The 21,878-nt window shown below is 41.5% G+C and overlaps 1 protein-coding gene across 2 annotated transcripts; it reads right to left on the bottom strand.

Moving 5' to 3' along the window:
* Positions 1-5,378: 5,378 nt before the first annotated feature.
* On the bottom strand, positions 5,379-12,310 carry sp7 (Sp7 transcription factor). 2 transcript variants are annotated; one of them, XM_049022771.1, is made up of 2 exons: positions 12,199-12,310; positions 5,379-8,661 (listed from the first exon to the last, which is right to left on the bottom strand). In XM_049022771.1, the coding sequence occupies exons 1-2, from the start codon at positions 12,217-12,219 to the stop codon at positions 7,339-7,341; spliced, it is 1,344 nt and encodes a 447-aa protein (XP_048878728.1). In that variant the 5' UTR covers positions 12,220-12,310; the 3' UTR covers positions 5,379-7,338. The 2 variants fall into 2 exon arrangements, with proteins under 2 accessions (XP_048878728.1, XP_048878727.1); XM_049022770.1 differs by having other exon boundaries at positions 5,379-8,664; positions 12,199-12,275.
* Between the last annotated feature and the right edge of the window lie 9,568 nt (positions 12,311-21,878).

The raw sequence follows: 21,878 nt of genomic DNA, 5'->3' as shown, positions 1-21,878 counted from the left end.
CTCATCCTCATCAAGTTCCTCTCCATCTTATGTTTGTTTAGCTCAGCGTCTGCCTTTCTCTTGCCCCATGTTGTCAAATTTGACTTCCATTTGTGTTTTAAAAAAAAAAGTTCCTGTTAATCGGCTAACCCCTTTCCATCATTTTCTTTGGTACTTCGTTCATTTTCCTCTAGCGTGTTTCCCCCCACATGCCCCCCCTCCCTGCCCTCCCCCCTGCATGCGCGCACCCTTCCCCTTAAATCCCTTGCCTTTTAAAATGTTCCTAGGAAGTCTTTAGTGGCTTACAATTTTAAAAAAAGGAATGAGGATGGTTTGGGCAGTACGTCAGTCGGAATACCATAATATCATCAGATACCAAAGAGTACTTTTTTTTATAGTAAGCATTTTTTTGAAAGAGAAACTACATCTGTATGTGTTATGTGTGTCCTGGAATTAGAACTAGCTACCAGTTTTGTCTGACATGAATAAATGCAATATCCTGTTCAATTTTCTTTAAAAAAAAAAAAAAAAAAACCTGAAAACAAGAAATTTTATGGTAGTTTAAGCAGATGAAGACCAGGGAAAACATAAATTAAATAAATACATGAAATTTATTGTTTCATTTATGAATATCTTTTATGTTTTAATTTTTAACTTTAAATGAAATTTTATCTGATTATCAGCTTTGATCTGATTCTCAGATATAAAGCCATTGTTTTGCTGTGGTCAAATAAATATTTCAGCTTTATTCAAGCCGTCTTCACAATGAACTGTTTCATCATCTGAAAGTGTTGCCGAATATTCAGGATGAACTTCATGAAATCGTTTTTCAGTGCAAAGAGAAACAGACGCCTGCTATGTTACATTTCAGACATGCATAACTTTGTATTGGCCGGAAACTTGGTTTGGCTTGGTTAATGTGAGGCTGGTTAGTGTATCAGCCTGGTTAGTACAAAACTAGTTAATGTATCTGCCTGAATAGTGTAAGACTGCTTAGGCTATCAGCCTGGTTCGTATGGAACTTTTTAGTGTGTCAGATTGGTTAGTCTAGAACTGTAACAGAACTAAAACCTTTACAGAACAAAGGAAGTCTGCATATTTCAAATGGTCCATAATATATGCAACATTATGCTGTTTCTGCGGAGGGGGGGATCCACAAGATGGCAATGATTAAACGGGACATAAATAATTTACAAATCTCTGCACGCATGTCAGACGGCCATTAACAACACGACCACCCCCCCCCCCCCCCCCTGCTATGAGACCATTACTTTCAAGTTATCCATATTAACAATTATCTTCCCACTAAATAAACACTCCTAAGTGCTGGACTGTATTGCTAGTTCCTTAAAAGTTATGAAATGCTGCTCAAGCCAAGGTTATAAGTTCATCAAATTTATGTGGGATGTTTTAATCTCGCTGACAAAGGGCCCATTCAAGCAACAGCAGCCCCATACAAATAGCCACTGAAACGTCTGATAAAGTTGAAGGAAGTCATGAGAACAGCTATTGTCCTGCAAGTGTCGTGGGTCATGTTGCTCGCGATGGGCATCAATCTCTTGCCTTCACTATCAAAATAGAATCTTTCCACCTTGCCTCGCATTACCTAGGCTTTACCTAACCCCCTCGCACCCTAACTTGTAAGTTCACTCAGGTCAGTCTAAGGTCTTATCTTCTGACATTATTTGGGGCTGGTGGTTCCCAGCCTCCCCGCCCCAGGGCACACTGCTCCCCATCAGACGCCCGAAACCCCAAAGAGGAGTGCTTGCCACACCCGTGAACACCTGTGCCTCTCTCCTGTTTTAAATGGACCCCCCCATACCCAGGGGCATTGGGGAGTTGAGACTGTAGGAACCAGCATCATGAATACATCTGTCAGCACATCACCAGCAAAAGGAGGGGGGGGGGGGTGGTACCTAATTCATTTGTAGAAATGCTATATTTTTATAATGATTGTAGAAATGTAAAGCAAATACAGAAGCAAAAATAGCAGTACAAGACGAAATGAAAAAGAACATGAGAGAAAAAGCAGAAATAACATAAAATAATGCAACAAGACACATTGCCATGAGAAAAGTAAGTAAAACTAAGCGCAAAGTGTCAGTCTGACCATGTCTAAGAACGTGTTAGCCTTCCGGATGGTAACTGAAGCTTCCCTGTGAAAATGGCGTTAGGATTACCGTGTTTACGTTTGAGGTTAATTAGGTTTTCGAATATATATAAAAACAGAAACTGCACAAGAGCGATATTATATCATTTGTGACATGTCACTTTTGTTTGTTTGGAAAATAAGTTCCAAACCATGCAGCTCACAAATAGTACACAAGATGTTACACAGTGGGTGTATTGTATGTAGAAGCACAATTTGGTCGTGTGGTTTTCAACTAAAACATGCTCTTGCTTAATGTTTAAGTGCTCAGGATTGCAGTAAGCCTACTTTTCTGATACAGAATTTTGGTACAGAAAGACCATAGTATGACTATTGATAACCATATTCCCAGCTAACTGGGAACGTTCACAGAAATTTAGCCAACGTTATATTTAATGGTCTTCTCTAAGTTGGCGGCGAACATTCTTAGTATCACGTTAACTGGACGTTATTTCCTCATTTCGCGCTTTAACAAAGGTTCATGATAACATGGTAACATGATAACATGTTAAAGGTTCCTTTTAATGAAATTGAATTGAAATATTGTTTTAGCCTATAATAAAATATCATTTTGTAAAACTGCCACAGGTTTATACTGCAAACACACCATCCAATCTTAGCAGGGCTACCCACTGCTGTACCATATCCATTATTTCTTGGTATAACTTATAGCTCTTAGTTTAGTAGTTGTAGTAGCGCAATAACGTTCTGGGACCATCAGGAAACCTGGACCCTTCGAACGTTTCTATACCTTAATCGTGGTATTCAGTAAACGTTCTTAGAACGAAAAATTCTTAGCGGGGGTTGATATGTATATTTGGGCTGTATGAGGAAGAAATTCTTGAAATGAGAAATTATCAAACGTTAAACCAAGAATAAAGAGCGAAAGAGGGTTTTGGACATGTGGAACAGTTTTGTCCAGGGTTTCTCCTTTTCGCACGTGTGGCAGAATATATTTATCTTTTTATGACCGTATTTGAAGCGACTGTTAACTCTTCCTGGCTTCCAATATAAAAAATAAAAATAAAAAAAGGTTACCGCTGCCACCGCCGTGATATAAATAAGGAAAAAATACCACCGGGAAAATTTAAAAGCCATTTAGTGACCCTCTCTTACCCCCATCCCCAATGTCCTGACACACCCCACCCATTCCCCCCACCCCCTGCCTTTTATGTTGCGGACACGACCGCGCACCCACTTCAGACCACCGTAAACATGTCAGTCCCTGATGACAGAGCCGGCCCGAGGACGTTTTATATAAATTGACCTCAAGTACAGCTCATTAGATGCACTAAATTGGAACCATGCAGCACAAGACGTGTAGAGAGACGTCCGGGGGGTTCGGTTTGGTGGGGTCGGGGGGGATAAGACAAGTCTATGTGTTAAACGCGGTATCGTTTTAAAAAAAAAAAAAAAAAAAAAAGTTGCATTGCATGATGGCAACCTTTCGTTATCCTCGCAGAGAAATGGAAATTGCTGTCCCCTGAAACCCGCAGCAAGATGCCCGAAAGGTTATCGCAAGTGGCGCCGGTGAGCGCTACCCACAGATAAGCTGTCTGCTCTAAAGCGAATAACGATGGTGACAGTGGTCAGTTCATTTAAGTTAATATCATAACTGATGTCTGAAGAGATGCAGCCACTTCCGACGTCTGACTTGTGATTCTCTGTAGTTGGTGACGTGAGATGCTCATTTACAGTGCGCTGTCACAGAATCAGCTTGAAAAGATTTGCTTTATGCATTTGGTACTCAGGACAGTATTATTAATGTCCGGTAGAATACATAATGCATTTGAAAATATATATGCCATATATGCAAGTTATTAAAAAGGGGAGAATTGTTGAATTATTATAAAAAAAAAAAATAAGAGCAATAACACAACAGAGAAACCATGCTTAAATTTGAAGTTGTACTAGATAACTAAATGTCAGTGGTGTTTAGGGGAATATTAAGTTAGGCAGGAAGATTACCGTATCCCTTCTTATAACTGACCCCAGTCTTCCCTACCTACAGTGTATGTATCTCTGAAGTTTTTATTCCGCACCAGTCGACAGTTGTATAACAGCACTCTTCCTTCTTTCCTCAACCCGGCTAAATATTACGACTCATCACAAGCCTCATTCTGTCTGTCAGTCTCCTTCCTGGTGTTTGCTCTTTTATTTGGGTATTAAGAAGTGTGTTCTGACTCATACACTTTCCGCTAACCTGTATTAGGATGGTCCCCCGTGCCCTCAAAGGCCTTTGTGCCCGGCGTGCTCCCAGCCCCCGTGGGGGTAAGCTCGCTCGCTCGGTTTGCTGTCACCCCCCCATCTGTGGCAGCTCGCGCAGGTCCTTCAGGCCTCATTCTGCTCCTACACATGGCTCCTTCATCAACATTACGGCCCCCGAATGTCTCCTGCGTGCGTTTTCATGGCTTTATTGAATCCCTCTCGGCAAACGCCTTCTCAGTTTCATTCCAGAGAACAAAGTGCTTCCCCCCCCCCACTACGTTCACATAGGGGCAGGAGTAATTGCCCCTCTCAGACCATAGAGTAAAGCAATTGTCACAAGTGTAACTACAGTGTCTGTCTGAAAGGGGTCATTGTGCGGCCTGGGAGTTCACCTCAGTGCGCTTCTTTGTTTGTGCTACTAAGGGTAATTAAGGCACTTGGTCAACCATGGGGGGGGGAAGGGGGGGGAGGGTTCAGGGTGGTGATGGAATAGTCTCAATACAGAAGGGAGAGACAGAAATTATGAAAGATACACAAGCAGTTGGCAAGAGGAGACACAAAGGAGATCTGGGGAGGAAAAGGCAAATGAGGAAGGGCAGATAAACGGAATAAAAGAGAGGGAGGAGGGACAGGGAAGGGGGGGAAGTCAAGAGAGGTTAAGGGAACCGAGTTGGGACTCTTCAAGCATTCGGTGCGCTGTGGAGGGTCTGGGCGCAGCACCGGAGACCAAATGTTTGTACTGCGATGAGGTTTGCTGTACAAACACGTTCCGTCCATGGTGGGCCCATTTGAGTGGTGTGGTGTGGTCATTTCTGAATTACCTTCGGAAAAAAGATACGCCCCCCCCAAAACCCTCATTGGGTTTCCTTACTTTTTATGATGTCCACAGGATCACTCAAAAAAAATGTGAATTTCTTGCACAGTTTGTTATAGCTGTTAAATCACCGCCGACCGTCAGTCATCATTTTCCTAACTGGACATTCACTCATCAGTTTCATAAAGATTCATTCGTCACGTCAAATTTCGTAATGTCATTTTTTTTTTATTTGTGCTTTTTCCCAAGTGAATAAAGAATTGCTTCCTGTCAAGTTGTGTTTTTCTTTAACAAACAGATCAGTTACAGTGAAGAGGCGCAGCACCTCCACAGAAAGCGTCCGTGCGACACACAGGGTCACACGCTGGATTACGACAACAACAATTAAACATAAAAAGGTTCCATTTCCCTGCGGCAACATCACCTAGCTGAAAGTAGCAACCGCTATTTACAGATCACATGTTTTTAAACTTTCAAACAATAATGTAAGGAATTAAAAAAAAACGTAAAAAAAAACAAAGACCATTTTCTGGGTACTCCTTAGTATTGATGCGGAAAACATTTTAGGGTTTTTTAATCATATAACGTATATTTACATATTGAATAATTTTTGTACGTACTTCATAAGCACAAAAGCACCATTCGATAAAATTTAAACATTACATTTTAAGTAAACATATTCAGATGTATGTATTTGAATAGAAAGAATAATTAGCACCTTTAGCACCTTACAGCTTAGCCAAATCCTGTGACCTACAATAATAATTACTACTGCTACTAATAGTAGTGATAGTTTTATATTATTTCGTATTTAAAATATTTGGAATATGATTTTTCATAATAGATAAGCTGTGTGGTATGCAAATGGCCGTCATTCAATAAAAATATTAATAATGACGATAATAATAATAAAAAAAGATCATAATAAAACTTCACACATTTCGGTTTGTTAGAATATTGTGAGAAAAGAAATAAATACATCTAGAAAGGTAACATATAAAAGCAAAGAAGAAGAATATGTACACTTTTTGAGAGGTTAAATAAAATAAAAATTAAATATGGGAAAAGCAATCAAAATAGAAAAGCGACTATTTCAACTATGCGAGTAAAATAAAGTCACGATTTTAAAATTAAACAGCCACGAGACAGAGCTAATCATCGAGATACATAAATAAAAACCTAAAACCAAAGCACCTGCATTCTGTTTTATTAACTAAGACAATTCAATAAATAATAGAACAATCTTCATTTACTAAGTTTAATCTATGGCCAGGTACCATCAAACATGCCATTAAATTAAACAATACCTGTAAGACGTCAGAATTTATTCTCTTGTATGCAGGTAGAATCTGCTCATAAGTTAAGATATAAATAAGAGACGTGAGTGAAGAATCAATTAAATAAAACACAAGAGGGAAGCTTGCCAACAGAACAGGCAAACACACAAAGAACACAGCAAACGACACTGAACGACCCAGAGAATCTAATCGGCAAATCTGTTTGACCCCAGTCATGGTTTCTCGTTAGGGTGTCGTTGTGCCGCGGTTAAATTAAGAACTGATGAGTGCAGCAGTGTTGCTATAAAGGCAAGCTGGCATTTTTCCACAACATTTCCATGGATGTGTTGGATTCTAACCAGAACCATAAGTCTGGAGTTGGTCTTAGGGTTTGGGTTGACTTTAATGAGTCTTGTGATAGCAATTACCTCTGTTTTTTTTCCTTTTAAAAAATTGGTCTTAGCTTTCACCCAATCAGGAATGGCCATTTGCCACCTTTTTTGGCCAAGGTAAAAACAAATATCACTCTAACAGGGGGTGGGGACCGGTACACGCCTCCTTTGACTGCTTTTCACTTGTCATCCACAGGAGGCAGCACCATTACAGAGAGGCCGCCTCCCTGACCGACGACAAGCTATTCTGGCATTTTCTGTCGACCGTCTCGATGTACATTTGACCCAGTGGTGTGTGTCCGCGTGTGCGTGTGCTAGACATCAGAGCCGCCACTCTCAAGTCCATCGGCCGGGGCTCTGCAGTCAGTTTCATTCCGCAAAGAGCCTCATAGATCTGCAATTAAAACAACAATATGACTTTCTGCGATTAAAAGATTAAAGCAGGCAGCTCCTTTACTGTGGGGCACTGGGGAACCTGAAATAAGCACCAATATTCGTGCGGCGATCCACAGCAGCCGCTTAGATCTCCAGGAGACTGCTGGCTGTTTCCACGCCATTGCCTGGCTTCTCCTCCCCGGTGTTGACTGTGTCCGGGACGACATTGGCGGACGCGGTTGGGGCGGAGTCTACAGTCTCTTCGCCCCTGGGGTTAGGATCGCCCTCGCCGGCCACCTTACCCTGCAGGGGGGCCTCGGCGTGCGTCTTCTGGTGCTTGCTGAGGTGGTCGCTGCGCGTGAAGCGCTTGCTGCACAGCGGGCAGGTGAACTTCTTCTCGCGCGTGTGCGTGCGCACGTGGCGCTCCAGCTCATCGGAGCGCGTGAAGCGCTTGCCGCAGAAGAGCCAGTTGCAGACGAAGGGCCGCTCGCCCGTGTGCCAGCGCAGGTGGGCCTTCAGGTGCGAGGCCTTGCCGTACACCTTGCCGCAGCCGGGGATGTGGCAGCTGTGCACGGGTTTCTTGCGGAGGGAGGCCGCTGAGGCTCCCAGGCGCTCCAGCTCCTGGCAGTTGGGGCAGTCGCAGGAGGAGCGGCCCGGGGTGCTGCCCCCTCCATAACTTCCCGATCCGGACCCACGTGCCGGCTTCAGCCCCACAGGAGTCTCCATGATTCCCGTACCGGGAACCGGCTTGGGCTTATACATGTCCTGCGGCAGCACGTGTTGGGAGGACTGGAGCAGGTGGGAGGAGGAGCTGAGTCCAACGCCGGGGTAGGGAGCAGGGTTAAGGGGTGCGAAATCAGAGCTGTAGCTGGGCAGCTGGGGGCTGAGGGAGGCCTGGGGGGTCACCGGCTGCAGGGAGCCCTGGAGGCCGTCAGGTTGGCTCTGGGCAGCGCTCAGCCAGCCTGAGTTTGGGTGTACATCCCACCAGGAGGAGGTGGCGTTGGCGGGCGCTGCCGTGATGCCGGGATGGATGCCGGCCTTGTACCAGGAGCCATAAGGATGCGGCATGTCCAGTGAGGTGTAGACACTGGTCAGGCAGTCGGCAGTGGCGTGGGCCTTGGACGCCAGCAAAGACGGATCCTGGGAGCCCGAGTTGGTCTGGAAGGAGTGGGAGAAGGGGATGTACTCAGAGCTGTAGCCCCCGGCTGGCTGCGGAGGGCTGCCGGAGGGAGTCAGGAGCCCACCGCCTGCATTGAAGGAACCAGTGTAGGAATCCGGCAGGCCGTCGCCAACCCTCCCACCCTTAGGGGCCTGGAGGTCCGAAATCAGGCTGTAGGGCTTCTTTCCTGGTGCGGCGTTACCCGTCTTGCCAGGTGTGGCAGAGTCCCTGACCGGACTGGTGCTGCCGAACTTGTTACAGGTGGCTGTCAGCATTGCCAGGGGACTGGAGCCGTAGCGAGCATCGTCCTGCTAGGGCAGAGGAGGACATTTTAGCAGGAGGTGGTGCTACTACTCAGCTGGAGGGAGCTCATGGCTCTCCTCCCGCAAGAGTCACACCTGTGGAGTAATAAGGCAAACAAAAAAATGTGCTGATGTGTTCAGCGAGGATTGCAAAACACCACATGATGGAGCGGACAGTTCAGCTCGTCGTGAAACTAAAGCATAACCATTTGAGAGCTAAAAATACCCGTTGTTTCTGTGAATAACCTGATTATCATGCTATTACTGCACTCGTTGTCGGTCAAGGCTTCACCATCAGTGCCTTTCTTGGCTTTTCTCACTGCACCTGGCACTGGTGGGGGGGCTGAGAGTGGATCTCCTACAGAGTAGCTTGCCCAGAGAATGCCAGGGGTGAACACGGTGCCCCAGGGGGCTGCCAATGTGATCGACTGAGTTGACAACTACAATTATACATATATGACAACTAGCAGCATGATTTAAGATGAGACTAGGCAAACTCTATTGATCGCAACATTATTGATTTTATTTATTTAGTGCGTCACTTGTGCATGTTGTGCAAAGGTTTAAGAAAATTAATCAAGTCCTTAAAAGGGAATCATCAACATGAGAGATGACAGAAGGTGTGTGTTATGTTTCAGATACCTTTGCCTCTTTTTATTACCACGACATCAAAAGTCTTGCTGATAACCTTCACTATTGAAGGTTGCCATAATAACGAACACCCACAGAAATACTTCACTTCTGTAACTCCTGCTTTGATAGAGGTAGACATCCAGCTTTGCTCTCTGCCGAAGAAAATTAATTACCGTTATGGCTCCAGTCAGCAGGACCCGCAGAACTGCCTTAATTGTTTTCATTCATCAGGTTGACAGTTTACTGAACCACTAATTACACCTGTCTGTATTCTATAGACGCTGCAACAGACTATTACATCTTTTATTTATTTTCTGCAAATGAATCTTAATATGTGTACAAACAGTTATCTTGGAGGTTATTAAAGGTGAGGATATGGCATCTGATGCCTGTTTACTTACTTTAAACCCAGATTTGTCTATGAAACTAACTTCTTTACAAGTAGGTGAGCTGGTATCCTGCAAATCCATTGACCGGCATGACTGCGTGCTGGTTGTTCTTCATTCTGATTGGATGCTAGGGCCTCCGATTACGTAATTTCCGATGTCAAGTTATGGGCCGTTTTTAAATTAATGCAATCACAATAAAAGGTTATTTGCCCACTTTCAGGCCGCAGCATCAGTAGGTTGCTCGTTGACTGCGCCGCAAATGACATTTAAGAGCATAAGCGGAGAGAAAAGCAAAGGGGATTTTAGGCTGTTAATTTAATAAGTACAACCGCCACTGGTCTTCAGTTGAAATTTCCGTATGACTTTTATGTGGTTCAATTATCTCCCGGCTTTATGTTGGGAAACCACCGTGGATTCAGTAAACGTCAAGAGCATATCTTAATATAAGCAGAATCAAGCGCTGGAAATTAAGCTGTTTTATACGACTTGCCTGTAGTTATGTCAACTGTGCCCGTTGGAAATGAACTTATAACATTATTCAGTATTTTAAAGAGTATTGTTTGCTAAATGTATGGTTAGAGGCCGTTTGTAATGAGTTTGGCGTGTAATTTCTATGCGAGAGTTGAACTCTCTATCTGAATATGAAATGTTCCTCAAATCAGTTATAAAAACCAGACTTAATTACTGTTATTTCATGTTAATCTCGCTATATAAAGACTTTTTTGATCGCTAAATATAGTCTCTTTTTACGTTATCCAAACCTTCCCGTCTTTTTTTTTTTTTTTTGAAAATTGTTGAATAATAGATTCATATTCGTAGATGATGGATATTAGATTATTTTCTCTCTTGACTCATTCCAATGAGAGTCGCTGACGCACTGCTGATCTCCACCGAAGACATTAAACTCTGACGTATTACGCTGATCGCCTCTTCATCCCCTTAAGCGCCTGTGGTCGGCACGGCTTGTCCTACTTGTCTACTTCCCATTTCCAGGTTAATTGCATCCTATTACAGAGTTAAACGACAGGATCTGTCTCCCACGGGCGGAAAAGTTAGACTACTTAGTAATATGTGGAGTCACCAAATGATTATAGCAAAAGGTAGCACACTAATAGAAAATCTGCAAATGGACAGAATTAAACTGATTTTTGAGTATCTCCCTGGATGCAGAGTTCATTTATATATTTCGCAGTATTCACAAGCACTCTCGATAAACGGAAGCGTATATATGTTCCCGATACCATCCCACGAAACATATGTTATAGTTATATATGTTACATGTGTAAAATGTTTATAAATGCGCACATCGCCTACGTTTTCGGCACAACTTACAATACAAAACTCCAGTTCCTTCCTGAATACAGGCCTAATATCACCAGGGTGACATAGAACTGGCCGTAATACAAGTAAACCTGAACTTTACACCATCGAATATTTACCTGATTATTTATTTATTTATTTATTTATTTATTTATTGGGGGGGGGGGGGGGTATTTAATAAGCCCTGTAATACAGCGGCACATGGGAATGTTTATTTTCAGAGTTCAGCTGAGGCACAACAAAAACCTGTAGGTCTCAATCTCATGACGACGAGACACCTGGTTAAGGAACGAAAGAGCAGGACAAGCAGCCTATTGTACTTATTCGTTTTTCGATTTTAATCCTTTCTTTTGAATATCGAAAGGAAAGCACCGTTCAATTAACTTTTAACTATAAATCTAGATGTAGGCCCATGTTAATGAATCCCATCGTATTTGTGGTTCTTTAACAGCTAAAACGTCCCGCTTAATGAGGCACTGCACACAACGTCCCGGGAGTGAGGGACAGAACAGCGCCTAGCTGTCAAAATGCAATCTGAACGTCCCAGTGCGTGATACAGTTTGAGCAAAGTCCCCGAGAACAAAACTATTGTTTGCCATTTTGAATATGAGTCTATATGGCCAAATTATAAACAAAACGTGTGAAAAACGTTCAGTTGATAAACGAGCAGCTCAGTGTGTGGGACTAGTAAGCTGCGTACAGAGAGGATCTTGAAGGATGCTTCGAATGAAGTCTTTTTATGGGCATTGTTGTAAATGACAGGTATGCTGCGGAATTAAGCGCAAGAAATCATCTTTATAATCCTTCCTAAATTGTGTAATATAGGCACTCGGCACATTATTTCATGTCCGTTTTTCTGTGTAGACGTGTCAACATTTCTGCTGCTAAATGCACCTACATATAAGTCTAAATTTGTAAGTATAATGTTTCTTTTTCTATAAATGGGGAATGAAAACAGGTAGGTCCTAGGTATAAAAGAACAAATGGATGACATTTTGACAAACACTGGTGGAACACTGCAGTAGCATATTGATTTTAGCGGGCATGACATAGGCTACGCAGGATATACACTGAAGGATATTAAGCCAATATTTTGGGTAGCTGGAAGAATTTAAAAGCAGACCAGGTTTTATTAAAAGTTGGCTACGTAGGACAGTCGTGTAAAACGAGCAAAATATTAGATAATAAGTGTATTACGTACCTCCAGAATAGACGCTGCCATCCCTGAGAATGAAATCCCAAGAGCTTTAAATAAATACGGAGGGGGTCTCAGCTCGCGGTCCTGGGACAGTTTAGAGTAGGAACTCCGACTAGAGCGCAGGCACTTCTATGAGGGATGCAGATCCCGCCCCCTAATTACAGACTCGGGGAGCTTTGAAGAGCCGCCAAGACGCAATAAAAAAGGAGGTAGGACAGTAGAGGGGCGTGGAGGAGGCAGGAATGAGACCACACCCCCGGGAACATCCGCACGCGGACAAATCAGGACGCAAAAAACGGAAAAAGTGACTTGATAATGTGGGGGCATTGCCTACTGTTAAAAAAACTGACCTGAGACTAAGGGTCATTCTTAAGGGGTTAGTTAAACTAATAGTTGTAAAAGTAAAAAAAATATCGCCATAAAACACATTATTCTATCAGTCAACGCATAGCACTGATACGATTCTCATATTTGATAGTATGAAAAACAACTTAATTTTTGAGCCGAAGTATTCTAACATTTATGCTGCCTGAATCTTCTGGCTTTATTTAGGAGCACGTTTAAATTGTGATTATTATAATTTTTTGATAGTTTTGTTCCATGTCTGAATTAAGCTTTATTTTTACAAACACTGCTAGAAAGCAAATTGTTTACACGAAGTAATTTCAGTAGTAATATACGCTACCAATTGTTTAACAAAAAGTGTTAGTGGTAACGATTGGATACAAAATATTGTATTTTAAATTTATTTCAGATCAAGCTCTAAGGAGCGAACTGGAATAAGCAACCCACAAAAATAAATCAGCGAAATTAAGATGGTTAAGTTTGCGGTTTCTGTTTGAGATTTTATTGTTTGGTTTCTAAAAACCTCTTTCTGTTTTCAGTATTTTGAGAAAGCCAGTGAAGGGATTTCAAGACTGTGCCTTAAATTTAAACCGATGCAGTCATATAGACTGAACCTTCTACACAACAAAATAAAAGCGAAAAAATGAATAATGAAAATATGATTTTTTTTTATTAATTCGGGAATGTTTTCCAGACCTCCCCCACATTTTGCACCACAAACTAAGAAACAGCAACAGCAAACCTCAGTCTGTTCACATTTGGAAATATTTAAGTACCGTCTATGTTATTAAGTTTTTAAACAATTCTCTTTTAAGTATTTTAATAAAAAAAATGTCACGTTAACATAACTGAGGTTAACTTGGATTATTTTTTTCATTGGATTTATACGTTAGATTGAATATATATGTCTAACTAAAGTAGATTTCCTTAGCAGGTGTTAACTGATAGAGGTAGCCTACTTCTTATAAACTAATTTGAAAGGATGTATGATATTTATCGGTCACTCACACAACCCTTTCCTTTCACATACTATACTGAATAAAACTTATTTTTTTAATGTTTGCATCTGAATTTTGATTTGTAACACACTCATGGAATTGACACGCTGTGTTCTTAATATATTCTGCGGCTGACCATTTCATACATCAGGTTGACGGATTTTGTAAATGTCTGACCATTTCATCAATAGAAATTTAAATCAATAAAACATGAATACGTGACTGCGGTTATAGACAATTTTATAATTTTCAGTTGTTAACATCCACTCACATTATCACTGACATTTCGTCGGCCTAGATTGTTGCATACTACCCTATATTGCAATTTAAAACATTTTAAAACAAATCGCGATGTGTTGTATGATTTACATGACTGTTGAAATTTAAATCTACATGTTCTAATAAACGTGTATATAGATATGGCGAGAAACATCGGATAAAATGAATGAGCTAAATTTTGTCTTTAGTATTTCAATAAAATAATATTTTACTTATCTGGAAGAGGTAGTAAATTATATTAGGCTGACCATTGGTGGTTTAGTTTATAAAATCACGATTTCAGAATTAATATCTAAAGGATAAGGGTATGGCCATACAGAGAAGCGAGGTTTTGTCTGATCGTTTTGTTTGTTTGTTTACACAGTGACATACACCCGCAGTGCTACAATCTTCCACTTATATTGTCGTTTATATACCGCAGTTCATTCTATGGTATTCAGGAATAATGTAATCTTTTTCGTCTGAGTTATTTCTGAATGATTCTCTTTCCCAACTATTTTCATTGGAACATTTATGTTCCAATTGATTGTGTCACATATTCTTTAAATTCCTTTGTTCTACGTTTACTTTTGGAAGACTCTCATCCGTTTAACACTGAACTGAATTTGAATAAGTATTGACAATCTGTTTATTAATCTCTTCTTTGTCTTTCCACTTTGCTCCTTCATTCCTGATTCGGTCTTTTAGCAACCCTGACATCTTTTTCTGCGTGCTCGCTACTTAATATACATTGTTCTGTATTTCAATTATTTCCAGTCCTGTCGATGGCTACGCCTCTGCCTCCTTCGACGCATCCATTTAGGCCACTTACGGCCGTCAGACGCGTGCTACGTCGATAGCCAACTGCATATGAACGTGCAGAGGAGTGTTGTGGGAAAGCAGTACCGTCTACATCAGACACTCTTCGGTAGCGATATGCATGTTGTTCGTCAGTGTTTTTATTTTTTGCCATAGCGAAGGGTGGCTGAAGAAGAGCACTGTCAATAGCCATAACAATAGAGGTCTGTCAATAGCAGGTTGACAATGCAAGCATGCCTCTATTTATGTGCATGTGCAACATGTGAGCGCACTCGGGGGTCTTATAATAAAGATCTAATTCCTCGTGGCCGATGTATGAGTCAGCACTTAAATCCTCAGTGTTTTAAGATAGACTGAATGTCGAAAGGACCACAGGATGGATCCTCTTACCCTGAAACGAAGAACCTATCTGTCACCTCTCAGCTGCCTTAAGTTATATAGTAATGAGCCTGTTGGTTACAGCTTCATTAACCTTGCTGAGGGTCTCTTACATCATTGGTTTATTTCTTGACTGACAGTAGCAACAAAGAGGACAGATACCTTTTTATAATCTGTAGCCACTGGGGGGAAAACTGGAATTGCAAGCTCGCAGGTTATTAGGGCTGGAGACATGACTGCACACACAAAACGCATAAACAAACAGCAGGATCAGCCTTCCGGCAGCCCCGGCTTTCAGCATCCTTGTGGGCGTCTCTCCTCAAAAGGAGAGGAAAGAAGATTAAAATTGTCGTTGAAAATAAACATGTAATTTCATCCTTTATTTTTTTCCAATTACAAGGCATGGCCAGGGCTGGCCCTCACATGAACAGAAACGCTATATTTAGCAGTCTGTGCTTCGGCTGACCTGCATCTCCTCCTGTTTTGTTTTCGCTAAAGGAGACAGAGGGACACACACACACACACACTCACACACACAAAATTAAAAGACACATGCATTGTTCAAGCCCACATCCCAGCTGGTGTCACCTGAAGCAGTGTGGATGCCGACCCAGCCCCGGTCTGCGGATGGTGTCGAGGGGCTGCGACCCAGCTGCTATCCGGGAGCATTCAAGGATTTGCTTTGGTTTCAACATTGGAAGGGACCAAATCACCCCCAAACCCCTGTCCCCCTAAATGCACGTCTTTACCATTAATACCCAGATCTACACCCTTAATTGTATCTAATCCTAGTTATAATCACTGGAAATTAGGTTTCACACAAACTTCATTTCATTGGAGGGCAATTTCTATCACAATTATATTACATCCTGATTCATTTCTTTTAGGTTTTTTGAGAAGATTTTTCAGACTGTAACATTCACACACAATCTCGTCAAGTTGTCAGATTAAATGTGTGGATAGTTATTTGCTAAAAATCTGGTTTAAAAACTGACGTTAATATATTTTCTTTATCAAAGCTCCACAGCCTTTGATGACAGTGAAAGAAAACCACTGTAATCTGTGTTCTGTGTATCCAGTCTGAGTGCTGCAACACAGGCATGGTGTAACTAGAACCTTCAATTTGCCCCGATGACCTTTCTGTGGGCTCGCAGTCACCGTCTCGGGTCATTTTAGCTTTCGTTCTCTTCCCTTTTAGCTGGATTTCTGGTTACACACCAAAAAATGCAATGGACAGTCGCAGTATCTGACGGGTTCTCTAACTTTTTGTCTCCTTTCACTAATCATTTAAATAATCTAAATGCATTTCAAAGGCAGCCTATATAATTAAATCACGTTGAGACCTGTATTATTCTCGCAAAGATATGAAGGGCATGTCTCCCTTTTTCACATTCGGCTTTTTAAAATACTTTGAATTTTTCCCATATTTTGAAGAGCAGTCTGCCCAATAAATATGAAATATGTAATTAAATGATTGAAGGCTTCATCAGAAAGTGTCGCAGCTCAACTTTAGGATTCTTCTTTGCCATGTTTCTTTGGAAACGATACTTGAGTTGCTCCATTCTCCTCTACAATGCCCACATGAAATATGAAATATTTAATGGAAATCTATTGTTGGCTGGAGCTGACTGGAATCAGTAACTGGCATTTATTCGGAAAAAAATACTTTGTGTTCCATCCCTCTGAAATCCAGTCAGGAGAGTGTTGGGAGTCTGTTAGTCTGTTAGGGTCTATTACAGCCAACGGAATAACATCATATATCTTGGTATAGGTTCATACTCTGTGGTCCCAACAGTCAGTCTTGGGTCCATTCATAGCTCTTATTCACGTGGTTTAGATATCAGTTCTCAATAAAATACCAACATTTGTCTTTCTCTCAGACAAGCCACACACTGAATTTGGAAACCTGGTTCCTTAGAAACCCAAAAATGTCTATAAGCAGGATAATAGTGGCAGTTTAGACCTTTTTTTTTGCATTTCTCCTTTCTACGAGGAATAAAAAATACATTTACGTTCATCTTTAACACTGCAAGTTAAATTTAAATTAGTAGGATTACAGGTGTATTTATCCGTTGCACAGAAAAGCAACAAAAAATGTCATACAGTCATGCATCCTAATATTCTGGCAATATCCATGTTATTCGCATAAGGAAACATTTTTGTTTATAGACAAATTTTACGTGTGGGGGCAAAATATTAAGTTGGTGGTGCACTAATAAAGTGATAGGACTCTTTTTAACTTTCAATCACAGCCTAATGACAGATCCTATGCCCATGTGTGATAAGGGTTGATGGCACATTACTGTGTGTTTTGCCCTGTGCCACTACTTCCCTTAATGATGCCCAGTTGGCTTTTGTTTGACTGATTAGACTCTGACAAAGATCACAGACTGGGTTCTTTAACACAAGAGCCAGCTGGGCTGAAGAATAGCGATATCTGGGGAGGGAGAGAGAAGACTTGCTAAATCAACAGCTAACATTTGTGACCCATCACCACGAAATGAGTCTCATGGGTGCAGTTCTACCAGTGCGACTTAAGACTCATTTCGTGGTGACGGGTCACATTTTTCTGTCGTCGCAGTTTCCGTCTCACCTGTTCCGCAGCTAGAGTCACCTCGGTTGCAACATTTGTCATTCGGGGAGGTAATTATTTTTGAGTTGATTCCTGCATATCGGTGTCACATAAAATCCATTGATAGTCCATGCACCCGTGTGCACAGCAAATTCATTTTGCTGGATCATGTGCATATTCGATTTCACGGCTGCTAACGTTTTAGACACAGCGACTTGCAACTTTTATTGTATGTAGATGAGTCATTTACCTGCATGATTCCCCTTCGGCCCTTTGCTCTGCAGCACTGCAACAAGACCCCCACTGAGGATTAAATGTGCGTCCTGCAAATCTGATTCTTCGCAGTGTAATAATATCTATATAATCCAAAAGAAAAATATCTGTAAAACATTTCGTCTAACTTGCATAGTCATGATAATAATGAATTTCTTTTTTTTTTTTAATGCTTGCAACCATTATACATTTTATGGCAAAGGATGAATTTTTAAAAAGTAAGCAAGCTTTTCTCAAGTGGAATACTCAGAGATATGTAATCAATAATTTACAATTAATTATTATTCTTAATTAGAATTAATTAATAGTACAGATATCCATACACTGCATTGTTCCCATTTAATTTCCATCCTGACCTAAAACAAAGATCTTCTAAGTGAGAGGCGCAGTGTGCATTTCTTATGGGTATGACTTTCAGAGTATCCATGTTGTTTATTTTTCAGCAGTTTGCAGAGAATATTTAACTCTCCCTTAAAGTATCATGTGAAACAAACATATTTTAAAAATTGATTTGCTGCCATTTGGTCACAATGAATACCCACCGAATAACAAATTGTCTTTGCCAAAAGTTGTAAACAAAGGATATGACTGTGGGGTGAAAGCTGAGGTTGTGGTTTGGATTAGTGGAGTGGCCAAAGCTTTTATTCGCTATGGATGCAAATCGCAATTATAACAATGAACTTAAAGCAAGCATGTGATGTTTCCATACTGCTATGTGGCAGACTAGTTTGTTATTTGACTGTGTCAGTTTTTGGCAAACATGCACAGCCCTTGAAAAACCAAACAGTATATTTTTAATATGGGGACACAATAAACGTGTTAGATGTTTTATATGTGGTGCAATTTGGTAAAGTGTAATATACTGTATATACACAGTGGAGCAGTGTATTATAATGTATGTAAAATTAGTGCGATGTAATTTACAATGGTGCAAGATTCCAGATTCCAGAAAATAGCGATATTACTGCAACATCTGCATTCATTGAAGTCATTGAAATGGGGGAATGAACATGGATAAACAAGAGAGGTTTTCCAGAAGTCCCGTGAGATTCAAAATAAGTTCCGTCCTTAAGAGGGTACGATGAAGGACTTCAACAGGCAAACAGTAAAGCATCAATGTAGATGGAGCAGAGACAGAAGGAACATACAGATGACCACCGCAGCAAAGACACTGACATCCAAGATAAACGTAATGATGTGAAATGTATGGGAAAAACCCTAAAATGTCGAGAGAAGTGCTGGGAGAATCCTGAGGGAGATGGGAAGGTAGATGTTAGACAGGAAGGTAGATGTTAGACAGGAAGGTAGATGTTAGACAGGAAGGTAGTGGGGATAGACAGCATCCCAACAGAAATACCATAATAACAGAAAATAATTCAGTAGCTACAGATAGGAACAGATTCGTATATATTCCCATATCAAATGGATGAAGTGTGCGAGAGAGTGGAAACTATCGTACAATTTCCTTTATATCAGATCTGCAAGATTATTGTCATATTTGGTGATGATCATTCAACATCGAATAGAGATGATGAAGAATAACTTTACTGATCCCACGGGGGGGTTGTTTTGCACACAGAAAAAGTCAGTAAAGTGCAAACAAACAAACAAATATAAAATGAAACAAATGGATAACAGTACATACACATAGGGTACATTATCCTGAAAAGGAATATTGTGTAAATACAGTAAATAGATTTTAAAAAAAGATATGAAAGGAAGGTTACTGTATATGTGCAATAAGGAAAAACAGATGAAGTTCTACTTCGGAACAGAATTGCCTGGTATACAAGATGGATTCAGAAAAGGTTGAGAAAAAAGAATCATTATTGTAAATGTAAACAAACAACTGGAAAAAAAAAAACAAGACATGCCAGAAAGACGTCAACATGCACGCCGTTGATTACAGCAATGCCTTTGCTTTATCTCTATGGTGCAAAACTTTTCATATTTTCAGCAAAACTAGTGGTCACCTCTCACACCTACCCTGGGGTCAAATGGACCCCAAAGGCGCATGTCAGGTGACTGGTGGTGATCTCATCTCAGGAACAGCTACCACATTTTCTAGCGTTTACAGGGAATGGTGGGATGAACAAAACACGTCCGATCAGGGACACGTTTATGGGTCAGTACCCCTTGTCAATGAGAGGGGAGAATGACCAGACTAAGCTAAGGTAACAGCTAAGTGCAAAGAATAACGGCTTGGTACAGCAGTGATCTGCAGAAGAGCTTCAGCATACAGACAACTCATCTGTGCCTGAAGGGGAGGCAGCTGTTGGTCCAGACTAGTTTTTTAGTGTCCTAATAAAGTGACCACTGAGTATATATTGATGCTGTTCAGTTAAGTGTATAATAATATAGAGTAATTCCGTGTAATTTACAGTAGTGTGGTGCACATTACTGTAATAGTAATGTAATAGAGTAATAGAGTAGCGTAGTGAAATGTGTAGCGGTGTAATTTGCATTACTGTGTTACAATGGACAGTAGAGTAACACTGAGTAGAGTAACACTGAGTAGTGTAAAATACAGTAGTGTAATGTATACAAAAAACAGACGCACATTGCAGCAGTTCTGACAGCAAAGCACACAAGCAGACATGGAACCAAACTTTTCACTCAGCAGTCCGATCAAAGTCATCGATACCTGTCAGAGTGCTTGGCGGTGTGGTGCTCAGTGGGTTAGAGTTCTGGGCCCGTTATCTGAACATTGCTGGTTCAAATCCTGGTGTCAGCAGAGTGGTTTTACCGGCGGGCCCTTGAAAACGGTCCTTGGCCCAGCGGTTGCTTCACAGACAGCAAATGAATTAGCCCTCGCTAATGGCACGTGCCGCACATCGACGCGAGGAAGTATTTGAGGCTAACAGACGACGGGCATTATGTCACTGGACAGTCTATTCCCGAAAAAGCGGGAGGCCTGAAAAAACATGCCGACATGGCAGACAAAAGGGGTCAACTGTACGGCGATGGAGGGGAAAAAATGAAAATGATTGGTTGTATTTTATGACTTCTGGTGATGGAAATGTGGCAGAAAGGGAATCACGGTCAGCGACGGACTTGCTGCGCGGCATGAGTCTCTTAATTTTCCAGTCGGTGCGGCCACAGACGGAGTGGCATGTAGATGGAAAAAGGAATTACGAGAGGGAGCCGGAGCCTGGGAAGTAAGCAGATTCCTTGCGGGGACTTTTAACAGCGCTTGACCAGCCCCCAACTGGGAGCTGCTGGGATTTTTTTTGCCTGCCCTTGGGGGAAGATGGGCATCTTGAATCGGTCATCTAGCAATGCTGTCAGTTTTCATCGCCCATGAAGCTGATAGCCAATGAAATGATGATCCCGGTCGGTTTCCGTGATTTTCCACTTGAATTATTTGGGGTACAGTTCATTTTGGTTGGATTTATTATTCACCGTAGATGATTCGTAGCTACGGTAGCACAGAAGTATTAGGTCATACATTGTTAAAAAAAAAAATCTAATAAAAAAAAAAAGAAAACATTAAAGGAAGCCAATGAAATTCTCTGTGGTGCCAATGAATCAATGGCCTGGTTCCTCCTTCTCACTGACAGTGGGGGCTTCACCGCGATGAATGTGGTTAGACCCGGACTGGAAGTTCTTCTGGTTCAAGTTAAGCGTCAAGAACTCGGTCATGTCGAAAAGGCATTTATATCACCGATTCATTTCTCTGGGGATATCTCGCTTCCTCAGGCAGATTCTTTCATCTCTGGAGTCTTCATACTGTGAGAGAACCACACCCAGCCCCTCAGCATGTCTGCTGCAGACAGAACATTACTGAAATTGCCGTTTTTTATGTGCGCTGAAGCAGCCAGATAGACGTGGTCTTTAAAGAACATTTGTGACCCTGAGACAGGACCTGGCTCTGTAATTAAATGCCAGGGTTGGCCAAACTGGTTCTGGCTCCAGTTCGGTGCGAGCTAGAGGTTTGCTCAGACATAACCGCTGATCTACGGAGGAAGGCTGCAGGATGGCATCACCTGGGGTGTCCATGACAACATTGACAACTTGTCTGGTTCCACCTCTGGGAAGCT

Source organism: Brienomyrus brachyistius, chromosome 8 (genome assembly GCF_023856365.1).
Source record: "Brienomyrus brachyistius isolate T26 chromosome 8, BBRACH_0.4, whole genome shotgun sequence".
Taxonomy (NCBI): Eukaryota; Metazoa; Chordata; class Actinopteri; order Osteoglossiformes; family Mormyridae; genus Brienomyrus; species Brienomyrus brachyistius.
The sequence above is the reverse complement of the archived record's forward strand: the minus strand, read 5'-3'. Positions and strand labels throughout refer to the sequence as shown.